General features: G+C 42.9%; 2 protein-coding genes across 3 annotated transcripts; both read left to right on the top strand.

Moving 5' to 3' along the window:
• The first annotated feature begins 2,144 nt into the window (after positions 1–2,144).
• On the top strand, positions 2,145–4,547 carry LOC128889276 (uncharacterized). 2 transcript variants are annotated; one of them, XM_054146748.1, is made up of 3 exons: positions 2,145–2,261; positions 3,122–3,377; positions 4,228–4,547. In XM_054146748.1, the coding sequence occupies exons 2-3, from the start codon at positions 3,191–3,193 to the stop codon at positions 4,545–4,547; spliced, it is 507 nt and encodes a 168-aa protein (XP_054002723.1). In that variant the 5' UTR covers positions 2,145–2,261; positions 3,122–3,190. The 2 variants fall into 2 exon arrangements, with proteins under 2 accessions (XP_054002723.1, XP_054002719.1); XM_054146744.1 differs by lacking the exon at positions 2,145–2,261 and adding an exon at positions 2,879–2,954 and having other exon boundaries at positions 3,077–3,377.
• Positions 4,548–8,760: 4,213 nt separating this feature from the next.
• LOC128889218 (uncharacterized) lies at positions 8,761–11,304 on the top strand. Its single transcript, XM_054146671.1, has 3 exons — positions 8,761–8,983; positions 9,660–9,845; positions 10,928–11,304. Exons 1-3 carry the CDS (start codon positions 8,761–8,763, stop codon positions 11,302–11,304), a joined length of 786 nt encoding a protein of 261 aa, XP_054002646.1.
• The last annotated feature ends 1,336 nt before the right edge of the window (positions 11,305–12,640 follow it).

Below are 12,640 nucleotides of genomic sequence, written 5' to 3'. Positions count from 1 at the left end.
ACCGAAAGAATCGAGATTGCCGCCATTTGCGCAAAGAGTGCCACGGGTAACAGGGTCTCAATTTTTTTTCGAAATGATCATCCAGGAGAATGACGCTCGCATTAGTTGAATCTTTCGCGTATGAAGCGAGGAACCCAGATGTTTCATTCATGTGCCAGCTGAAAGAGCATTGTGTCGCTGCTCGAGGAAACGGAGGACAATTTCGCTGCTTCCTGGGCGACCACGGAATAATTGCACGTGAAACGGGACAGAGGGCACCTTGGGGGCAGAAAAGAGGCGAACGAAAAGGCTAGGCCTGGTTGAATCACTATCATCATTACCTCCTTCGTCCTTTGTTTCGGCGCTGGTTGCATGCCACTGTGTAATGATCGATGCTACTATTTTATTTTCAAAGAAAGGTAACGGTGAGGGCTTGACCGTTTAAATGGCCACAAATACGAGCGCTGACACTTCCGCGAAACTTGTTGATTGCGTGCTCGTTGATTGGTAATCTTTTTTCTTGGCGGAAGCAGTTGACTTCTAGGATTAATTTCGCGAGGAGTTTTATTTGATTAATAACGATTAATAATAATTCTGTTAAAAATTAGAAGAAAATGTCAAATTATGGTGTCATCCTGAACGGCTGTTGTCTGCAATTATTCAAAGGCGTAGTTCGATAGACCTGAAGATTCACGAGTGGTCCCAGTTATGCGTGCGTCTGTTATTAGGCGGACGTTCCTCGAATGCTAATTGAAGCATTCCTAGTGAACTTTTTATCGTGAGATTCCCTCTGTTTCTTGCGAGACTTTCATAGTAACGGGATGGCTAGGCGCCCTTTTTTATTCGCGGGACAATTTACTCGGTATAGAGAAAGAACACGAGCAAGAAGACGATAATTTTTTTCCTCAAAACCGACGGAAGCGATGGCTGCGTGCTGATTCCTCCATTTCGAGCATTCGGAAATTATATCAATTATTGGAAAGATGAGAAAGTGAACAATCGAGACAAATTTTATGTACCACTTACAGTCAGTCCGATAAATATTCGTACTCCCTATGTCTATCGAAGACATTTATCTAAATTATATGTGAAAAGTTTGTTCGTGTAAATATTCACCATGAAACATTTATTTGGAAACATCAAACTCATGATTTAATTTAGACGAATTTCTTTAATAGACATTAAAGGATATGAATACTTATGAGACTGACGCTATATCGTATACGCTACAAAGAACCAAATTATTGGACCTCACCCTTTCACTTTGTTTTATGATTGAAAATCATTTGCAAATAGTATGGGTGCATATCTGACGTCACGTCACACTGACGTAACGCTTGATGAGTTGTCAGGGAAGGCGATCGATTTTTAGAACAGTCGACAGTATGCTTGATAATAAAGATGTTAGAATAGAATAAATCTCAAAAATGATTTCGCATGTCCTTTTCCTGTATTGATTTTCAATCACCTGATTCTTACGCTCGTTGTGAAATCTGTAAATTTTTTTTTCTACGTTATAGATTCATAATACATATAAGAGTATATTGTGAAAATTATAAGTTAATGAGTCCAATGGTTTCTGAAGTTCTGCTGGGTGTATCGAGAAAAATCTGATGCAAAATGTGAGTACGTTAATCCTTTTCAGGTTTAAAAATTCCCAAAGTTGATAAATAAGAATTTTTGTAAACGTTACATTCCAAGACTCTTTCCTCGATAGTAGACAGCGATCCCCGGTCAGCCCCAGACACTGTCAGTTTCGTGTTTCCACAGTCCCAGAGCGTTCCCTTTCCCTCTCCGTGTCGCCCTGGCAATATGCAGTTCATCGTAGTAAACAGACCACGGTTGCTGCCGTGAACCCATCCAGCGGGTCGCTCGAGTGTGAAACGAACCTCGATCGGCGATCGAGACACCGAGGATGTTTCCACGGGAACATCGTCCACCTGGAAATATTCGGGGGGGCTGCCCCGCTAACGACGTCGTCCAATGATCGGTGAGAACAGAGGACGGAGGTGGACGGGGATGGTCGTTGAATCCTTCGTCACGCGTCAGTACCAACATAGATGGTCTCCTTCCCTGGGCTTTTCGCCATCCAGCTATATAAACTAATGGTCCGGCCCAGGACGAATGTCAGTTGACATTTCAATTGCCGAGCAGGCTGGTCGCCCGTGGAATCTGTCTCAGTGTCATCCAGCTCGGGGCCAATCCCGTGCCAGCCACGAGCACTCCTCTTCGAACTGCCGCGTGGTACTCTTCCTGGATACCACTCGATTCCTTTTCCTCTTGTGAGTCGCGGAATTGACGTCATTTCGGTGGTTCAGTGTTAGGAGGGTGTAAATAATTATTGACTTGGCTCGGTTCTGAAGTGGTTTTTATTGGCGTGAGATGTTTGTCAAATATAAACAGGTCAAGGGCTACTTGTGATGTTCACAAGATGGCTTTGTTATGAAGTCGCCGTCAGTGACGGGAGAATATATTAGATCACTGTACGACCCCGTTTATTGCACAAATCGATTAACTCCGTAAAACAAAAAGTTGAGAAATGCAATGAAATAATGTACATTGTTTTTTTAAAATTCACTTTATAATATAAATTCAAATAAATATTGAAAAAAGTTACGACTACACCAAGTGCTTTGACACTTAAATTTATGACTTTTCAAAAAGTAGAGTTAATCGATTTGTGCAGTGAACGGCTCATATATGTTTGTAATGTTTACGATACGAAATGAATTCATTATCTAGTTTCACGAGCCAGAGCCTCTTGAACTGTTTTGTTTGACGATGTTTGATACTGACGAAATCACTTCCGTAGTAACAGGGGAATATTTACAAACAATTTATCATTGTTGAAATGTGGTGCATGTGAAATTTTAATGCAACTATCATTTATTCTGAGGTTCGAAGGTGTCAAAGTTACGAAGCTCAAAGAAATTGTGAGTCTGGGTACTACCATCGTGAATATCCAGGAAACCAAGGTATAAAAATCACTTGAACTGCATTTCTGCACAAATATTCAACATCTCTCGAGTTTCCGAGTCTTCCCCTGAAAGCCAATAGTATAATTAGATAATTCTGACTCTGAGCCACCGATCTCCAGGTCAAGTGACCTTTCGATCCACTATCGTGAGCTTTTGTTGGAGAGTCAAGAGGATTCGAACGTCATCTTTGATACCCTGACGTGACGCTGATCAGTGTCAGATGCGACAGGAGGATGTTGCTGCTGTTCCTGCTGCTGTTCCTGCCTCTGCTGACGGCGACGGAGACCACGCAGCCTACCATGATGGAGGACGGATGGAGGCTGCAATCGAAGGACGCGAGGAGTCCTGCAGAGTGGATCGGTGATGGGATTTTGAACGTCGTCGACACTGTTCTACCTGTGTCCAGATCTTCTGTGGAAGGTAGATGAAACTGAACTCGAAGACTTAGAGATAAAGCATTGATTACTATTTCTTCATTGGAATTTGGACATCATCTAAGGTTTGAAGAAGTCGTGCCTCATCGTTATCGAACGATTAACATCCATCTTGACTTGCATTTCTATTACAAGAGATACCTGACAACCATCTCCAGTCTTGAATCGTCCATCATTAATTACGCGAGTTACATAAGCCATAAGCTATGTAAACTTCATTCGATACTGAATGATCGGATCGTGAAAAAGATAACGCTGTAGCGTTAATCGCAGGCTACTAAATGTGCGTGTAATTGGCCGAGCTTGTTGCTGGTGTCTAATGCATGTCATAACACGATACACGATCGTTCACGGCACGTGACTGTCCGACACAAAAACCATAAGTGGTTTCCACTCCAGTTCACTCTATTACCTTGTTCATTTCGCGAACATCGCTAATAACGAGCGCTTCCTTTTTGCTTCTGGTGTCCTATATTATCTGGTGCATCGCCGAACCCATAACAACGGTACGCAATTTTATTGCATCGTGCCTAATTAACAGGACAGGTCTCGCTCCAGAAAGCCATCATCTCGGCTGGAGCGAGGGTAAACGTTTCGTTTAACGTCCTTTTCAATTTATCGGCTCCACTGTTCGTGGGAGCTCCTTGTTTTCTTTAGGTGAATCTGTTAGAACCTAATCTTGCTGGGATCGAATGAAACGTATCGAAATAAGATTCTCTGATACCAATTGCAGTATTGCTTGGGCTCTCTACTCATTTTTAAATTAATCCATGTTTATCAGAGAATAATATTTATAGATGACTGAGAGGAGAGAAATGATGATTACTTTGTTGCAGCCCGTAAGAAGAAGAAGATGAAGTTGAACAAATACCTCATACCCCTGATCGTGGGGTTCATGCTGATCAAGTCGATCCTCCTACCAATTGCACTGAAGACCCTAGCCATTCTGAGTGGCAAAGCAGTGGTGCTCAGTCTAATGAGTCTGATCCTAGCAGCCATCGTCGGCCTGAAGAAGGTCGCCCAGAGCCACTCAGGCGGCGGCTACGACGTGGTGCCCTTGGGTAAATACAGGAGGCAGGATGTGTTCGAAATGGCGGACGACACTGCAGAGTCGGAGCCTTATAAATTTTATAGAGAACGACGTAAAAGAAAGTAAACGATATCTGTATTTATTTTGAAAATGTCTTTCTCGTTTTATTCTTATCCTCGATTCCTCTTCTTCTCAATCGCCTGATTTGATCTTTAAACATTGACACGTGAAAGAAGATTTCTCCCATAAGAATCGATCGAATTTGAGTGAAAAACCGGTTAGCGTAAAAATCGTCCAAGAAGATCTTATTGAAAAGGTCTCATTGACTACCTTAATTTATTCACTTTCTCCCCGAAGACAAACGTGCTTGAAGCTATTTTTGGCCGTTAGGTTGTCAAACATACTTTGCTTTTTCAATTATCGCCTACGAAATTGGCATTCGGCTAACCATTTCGACAAATGGACGAAAATCATGGCTGCGAATCGCGTGCAAACAAAAGGCGGAGAAAGTAATTACGATCAGCGACACGCGACTTACTTTCCTGTGCGAGTCACTCGATTCCGTGGAAACGAGCGCGAACAATGCGTATAATTAATCGACTCAACTTCGACTGCGAGTTACGTAATCGAAGTGACTTCGTCGCGGAGAGAAAGTTCGTTTCGTATTCCTTGAATTATAAACCACATCGAGAACCTGCGTGGCGAGGTCGCGTGGTCACGGACCTTGAACTTCCAGAGACACCTTACTCTCATCATTGTTAAATAGTAAAGTCAATCCTTAAAATTTTTGGTTAAAAGTAGAATAAACTTTTCGTCTCAGCCAAAATTCGCAATGTTCCGGTTGTATTTATATTAACCCTTAAATGGCCTAAGTTTCAAATTTGATACCGAATTTTTTAATCGAATTGTACACTTGCAATTGGTTTGTTTTTAATATTTGGCTGTATGTTTTGAACAAAAGTTAAAAAAATAAACGTCAGCTGTCAAAATTGTTCGAATAATAAATATACTGTTATTTTTTTTTTTTTTTTAATTTAATTTGGAAAATCATGATTCTAAGGGTCAAAAATGATCTGTGTGATATATAAACATTTTTTTAAAACATTTTATATTGATACTTACTGAATTCTTATTCTCGTATTCATCTTCCTAAGAAGGAAACGCGAAACGAACAGATAAGAAAAGTGTTACAGCAATGTAGGTCAAGGAAATAGTAAAGACAAAGCTATAATGGACCAATGTGAAATAGAACTGGTTTATCGGGTCGGTAACCCTAATCCTTCGGACCCTAACTAGTAGTGGAACACCTTCGAAAATTATCCGCCCTTCGATCAAACGACTTCGGACGATCTTCCCCCCTTTCGAAAGTTCTCGAGCATCGTGGCAATCTTTATAAATAAAATAACATTATTTAAGAAGAAATGTATCCTTTCGCTTTCTTCCGTGGAATTTATCACTGAATTTTCGTACGTTATTGTAAATCCCGATGAAAATTATGCTTCGACATTCATTGTATTAGGTGGACTGGAAAGTAACGTCGTTTTTGAAATTTTAAATACTTGTTTATCACTCATGGAGCTGTTGTTAATAAGGGCGGTTAGATAATTGAGTAAAAATAGAAACTTATTAAATATTTGTTTAAAGTTAATGTAAAAGGAACGACAATAATTTTTCAGTTTACCTAATATATCCTATCGGAACTAAATTATGTCGACTGAGGCTCGTATGAGCAGGAAGGCGATAACAGGAAGAAAGTAATTCGGACGCAACAGTCGTCAAAATTGAATCATCGTCGAAAGCAGCGTGAGTAGCCGCGAAAAAATTTCTCTGTTTAACGGTTACTATTACCATTCTGGATCCCCTTTTCTCTTTCTTCTTCCGTCCGTCACTCTCTCCCTCTGCAAACGACCGTACCTTTGCTTAGGATATTTTTTTCGTCGATTCTAATAATCCAGTAAAAATTTCTGTCCATTGGAATTTGTGCTGGACAAACGCACCGTTGGAAGTTGTTCGTTTTTTATTCTAATTTTGTATCCAGATGAGAATTTCGTTCGCCAAGTATAACCTAGAAAATTAATCGCGAAAATCCGCGGTTTCGAGAGTCGACACCGTTACACAGAGAGATGACGAAGTTCCGCGAGACTGTTAAATATTTAAAGAGCCCCGGAACGACACAATGGAGCGGCCTCTCGCGAATAAGGCAGTTGCCATTCCGAGGCGGTTGCCGTTCGACAAATGTCCCCGATGAGATACGCATTGTTGTACATTGTTTGTTAGGCGCACGACATCCTCTGGGCTACTTCTCGGCGATTGTTGAATTATTCTCGCGTAGGGTGTTTCAATTAATACAGGGCACGTATCGCGAAATAAATTATGCTTTACTGAGAATATTATTCCACACCTTCGCAAAGTCAATTATGTATTTATAGTTCTCGCGTGTATAAGACGTATTCGTTTGTTGCACAAATCGATTAACTCCATAAAACAAAAATTCGAGAAATGCGATGAAAATGGCCTCTGAAATAAATTATTTATTATTCAATGGCCAACTAATTTTGTCGTTTAATTTAGGAACATTCATTATTATTCGGGAAAGTCATTATAAATATATAAAGTTGACTATACCAAATGCTTTAAATTTAAGATTTTTTAAAAAGCAGAGTTAATCTTAAACTTCATAAATCACAAAAATTAACGAGAATCCTCAGAAACATTACAAAAAAGGGGAAATTGTTGGGTGTTATATCAGAGACCCCATCGCCGATGTAATCCGTATTTTCAAACGACCAGTGTCTGTGGGTCAAGGTGAACAGCTAGTTGCACGTGAACGTATCCGAATGCACCGATCCGGTCCACGGAATATTTTCGATTCTAGCGTCTAGGAGGTACGTGCACTGACGTCGAAAAACTTCAAGAAGTGTCGCTTCCTAGAAGCCTCGTTGAAATACGTTCCAGCTGTCGTAGCGTTTTCAGGAGACCATAACCATTACCCAACGTCAAGTCGCGATGGCACCGCTTTCTGGCTTTAAAGTCGTGGACAAATGTCTCGCGTTTACCTGTCCGCTCGTAAAACACGTTTGCGGGGATTCGTGAAACGCGTCCGCTTCCGTCGAATTCTTCTAGCGGGTCGCGCAACACCTGGAGCCTGGAATGCGAAGTATGAATACCAAAGAGCGAGCCTGTTGATTTCTCGGGTGACTAAATGCGAATGAATCCCGATTTAATTATTCGTCGCAACTCTCAAGCCGGAGGGACAGGCGTTGAGAAGCTTCTGGGTGGAGAATTTTTAAAGATAGACGAATCGTCGATAGCCTCTCGGTGATTAGGAATTAATTCTACGACGAGGTGGAGTTAGATGTATGCCTTCGAATTTTTTGGTGCTATTTAGGTCACAGGATTGGCGTCGGTACAAGATTTACCGAGGTAGAGTATTGGGGAATGATTTTGAACTAGTACGCGTGGAGACTTTGATGCCACGTGTTTCAGGCATTGAAGTCTCCGCGAACGTCCTCAACCTACCTCGGTTCTAAACGCTTTACTTTAAGTAGATATAGTATTTGACACGTGTTCGAAGCTCTTTAATGATTAGTAAATCATATTTAATTAATCGACGATATTCCAACATGATTCTGATATAAAAATTCATCTAAATATTGGTAAGATTACGCATTCCAGATAAAACGCAAAGAATCTGTAATTTCGTTGAAAAGAAAGATTATGATAAGATATTGAACCCCGCTCGAGAACCTAAAGCTTCAATTTCACTTATGCGACAAACAACTTTCCTTTGCGTTTACCTCGTCCACGTTGCACAAAGCATTTCAAAACGACCCAAGATGTACCATTTCCCTGAACCTCTTCTCTTCGCGTGGTCTGTGCATCGACTTAACGATGCATCAAGATCCCGGACGATCCAGGCGTCGAAGAGCTACCTCCCCTACTGACCCAAATCTCGAGGACCCACGCGGACCACCAATATCGGGGATCGCCTAGACTTAGGTCCGCCCAGCTCCGACGCAGTCGGCTCACGAAAGAGTCGGTCGGCCGTTTGTTTAAAAAATTATCGAAGAAAGTTCTCCGTCCGCGGGGAGGTGGGCAAACGCGTCGCCTCCGATGACGGCCCGGCGAGCCTTCGGCCGTTTGTCGTCGTCGTACGCGTCATCGAACGGAGTGGGGATATTGGGGAGGGTCCCATGCTTGTGCACACCTATAAAGATAGACGGTACGCAGGGTCAGATCACACTTTGCCCCGAAAATTTTCCGAGCAACGTACCTCGCAGTCTCCGACCGTGATCTTTCGCTGTTTCGTTCGCGCCAGTTCGAGAGGATACCTTGGAAGATGAACAAGTTGGTGATTCTGGGACTTTTGGTGGCGTCCGCGGTGGCAGTGCCCATGCCAGACCCTAACGTCGTGCAGGTGAACAGGGATCTCGATTGCTTGGAGCAAGAGAACGCGCTGTTCAGTTGCGTCTTCGTCAAGACCGTCAGCACGCTGGACAGGGCTGCCAGGTCCAGCGACATCGACATCATCGATGGCGTCAAGTTCGTGCGGGATACGCCTAGTGAGTTGGATATTTGTCAGGATTGTTAGGAGTAGGTGGGTTGAAGGAGCATTCGAGGATGGCACTAAAATCACTTGGGAGAAGTATTGTTGACTAGGGTTCCTTAAAATCACTTGGTGAAGTAGCATTGTTGCCAGAATCTCTGAAAATCACTAGGATGAAATAGCATTAATGACAGAATCTTTTTAAATCACTTGGATGGAGTAGCATTATTGCCAGAGTCCCTTAAAATCACTTGGTGAAGTAGCATTATTGCCAGAATCTCTTAAAATCACTTGATGAAGTAGCATTATTAGTTGAAGAACTACCACTAATTGAATTCCTCAGAATCACTGGGGGATGGACTGTCCCTGGTTGAATCCATTAAAATCATTCGAGTGAAGATTTAGTGTTGACCGACGTCCTTGAAATTACTTATCTGAAGCACTATCATTAGTACCTGAGGAGCACGACAAACTTTAACCAACCATCTAGTTGAATTTAACTTAGTCTGCCTCTGAAAAACATGCTAGTCCCTAAACTTGTGTAGCATATCCCTCAGAGGCAACCTACTAATCGTCGAAATTGCGCAATCTCAGACTTTCTCCTTTCCTTCATTTCGATGGAACCTGGCGCTATAAAAACTTTAACGTCCGTCCTATCACCGCTCACCAAAGTGTACCATTACTAATTCCAGTGGAACGCAACGGCAAAGACCTGAAGACTGAGATGGACATCATGAACGAGCTGCCCAGGGACACCTCCGACAGAGCTTTGAAATTGGTCAGCATGCTTTACGAGTCGGCGATGTCCTTCATGAAGTCCCACAGCCTGAAGCTGAGCATGCCCGACGAGGGATCAATTTCTCGCGCTCTCAGCGAAGGTAACTTTCCATCTTTAGCTATGATAGAGCCGCCCGTTGCGTAATGCATCCCTCCCTTGCCAGAGGATACCCTGACGCGTCCAACGTCACGTATCCACAGCGTCACCGGCGTGAACGAATAAACTGTTCAACGAGCCTTTCACCTTCTTGATATACGCGCCGCGGCAACCTGTTCCCGTGTAAACTTGTTCCTCGCTCGACCACCGATTCCCTTTCCTCCTGGAGTCTTACTCGGCTACGAAAAAGGATCTATGGTCCTGATAGCGTTCATTCGCTAGGGAACCAAGTTCGCCAGCGCGAGTGAACAAATATGCTCCGGGGTATTTGCTTTGAAATGTTTACTCGAATCTTGACATTCTTGCGACTACGATCTTACGCTCGCGTAGGAAGTAGCCTTGATCCTGATTGCTAGAGAGCCAGGATGCTTCACCGATTTTTCGAGAGATCTGTTGAGTGGATTTCATGGGCTGTTCTAGGTCAGTAGTTCCTAGAGTTCAGTTAGAAGACCTATCACTTTTATACATCTTCAAGTGGGATTTACCTATTTTTGCCTTGGAATAAAGTTTCTTATGTTCGATTCATCACAGTAGAACCTAGTTTTGAGATCGAAAGATGTCGACTGGAGACTCTTTATTCAATTCCTGATTACTAGATCTGCATCACCAATCATTTCTAAAGACAAGAATCTCCAAGCTCCCTTATGCAACCTACGTCTCCAGTCATCTCTTACGCAGCAGCTCAATTTCAAAGCATTGCAAACCACAGTAGCAGCACCCGTCTTTACATCAAGTACCCAGAGTCTCTACAAATTGCAGTCCTCATGCAACCAGTACCAATTACCCAAGCTCAAACCTTCCCATCCAATTTCTATAATCACCTACCAACACCTTCAGGACCTATTCAACGGTCAGTAGCATCTTCACCTTTGCATCAAGTACCCAGAGTCTCTACAAATCTCAATCTTCATGCAACCAGTACCAATTACTCAAGCTCAAACCTTTCCATCCAATTTCTATAATCACCTACCGAACACCTTCAAGACCTATTCAACAGCCAATTTTAATTCCAATTCTATTTTCCAGGTCGCGGCAAGATGAAGAAGATGATTCTTCCCATAATCGCCGCAGTAGCACTCAAGATTTTCGCCCTGGTGCCCATCCTTCTGGGAGGTCTGGGTCTCCTGGTCCTGAAGGCTCTGTTCGTAGGCAAGATCGCCCTTCTGGTAGCCGGTGTGTTGGCTTTCCAGAGGCTGTTCGGCAGTGGCAGCTCGGGAGCCGCCAGCATCTTCAGCAAGAACACCCAGCCTGCCCCTGCGTGGCTCGACAGCGGTAGCCAGCCTTGGCCAGCCTCTGCTGCGACCCAATCCCAAGGATACTACAAGCGGAGCTTCGACGAGAAGATGGACGCTCACTCGATGGCGTACGCTGCTCAGGCACCTATCATGAACGAGGCTCACTAAGGCAACGATCTCGACTCAACGATCTGTGGTGAACGACAGGATCCAGGCTACCTGGAAGCCATATCTCACGAGCCCGGAGAGTCCTTAGGGATTCCTCAGGCTCGCACTCGACTGCTAGTTTAATATTTATACGCCACGTAAATTATTCCGTTATGTTCTGTATTAATAAATTATTTCTACCAAAAATGCTTTGGGAGTTTTCTTTAAAGTGACAAATAAGTGCACAGTCTGTTATGTTAGATGGATTTGAAATTTCATTTGTTTCATATTATCCTCCTAAAGAAAGATGGACTACTTAGGCAACTTTCTGTAATTCATCTTCGTGCCATCAAGTACCCACAAGCTTTCAACCCAAGATACTTCACGACCTTCATTTGCATAGTATAACTTTTCAAAGGATGTCGAACCTCGTCACTGAAGAGGCTTTCTGTTCCTCAGCTCTTCATCTAACACTCAGAAGCTGCTTACTATTCTAGGCAGTCCTGGACTCCTATTCTTTACCTTCACACTATCGAGCACCAAGGAATTCTGTACCCTACAATAGACCTCGATTTTCATTTACTAAGTAGCAATTCCTCTTCGTCCATTTTGTCTTCTCCGCTATCATACTCCTACACACGTTGTCTCTTCTCGATAAACCCTTAAGAAACAAAAATAGCTCAAGATCGATTAAAAAATTGCACTAAAGACAACAACAGAATCGAAATTTAAACTTTCAGTAATTGGAAAAATTGAAGGAGCGGAACTGATGGTTTGGAGTAAAGTTGACACCTGTGACTCCTTTCTTCGGTTTATGGGGTATGGTTATGTACGTCAACGTGGTGTCGAGCTTCGAAAGCAGCGGCGATTTCTAATTTGAAGAAATTATTTATGCACGGTTCGGACCAGCAGGGCCCTGGTGCATAGAAAACATGTCGTACGTGATTAGTTTCAACCGGCGTGAAGTATCGACATCTTTATCACGCCGCGGCAGCGACGATCGGTCTGGCTCATATAGGATTCCGATCGGACGGCGGACATACCAACGCTTCATTCTCGCTCCCTCTTTTCACGATGTTCCCCCTTCCCTTTCTACCGTCCAGCTCTTCGTTCCATTTCTCTCATTCTCGCCCGCAAAACATTCGGGACACGACCGTTTTGCATGCCGCTCTGCGCCACGTGACAACCGATGAAATCTAATTTTACGCCATAATCCCTTTGACTTTTAGTGCATTTAATATAGACAGGCTATCATTCTCAAGTTATATGCCCATCAATCAATCTTCTTGAGCGATGCTACAGACTTATATTGAATTGCATACTTATATTGTACGCAATTCAGTACTTGTGCTTGTTA

This window comes from Hylaeus anthracinus, unplaced genomic scaffold (assembly GCF_026225885.1).
Source record: "Hylaeus anthracinus isolate JK02 unplaced genomic scaffold, UHH_iyHylAnth1.0_haploid 0, whole genome shotgun sequence".
Lineage (NCBI taxonomy): Eukaryota > Metazoa > Arthropoda > Insecta > Hymenoptera > Colletidae > Hylaeus > Hylaeus anthracinus.
The sequence above is the reverse complement of the archived record's forward strand: the minus strand, read 5'-3'. Positions and strand labels throughout refer to the sequence as shown.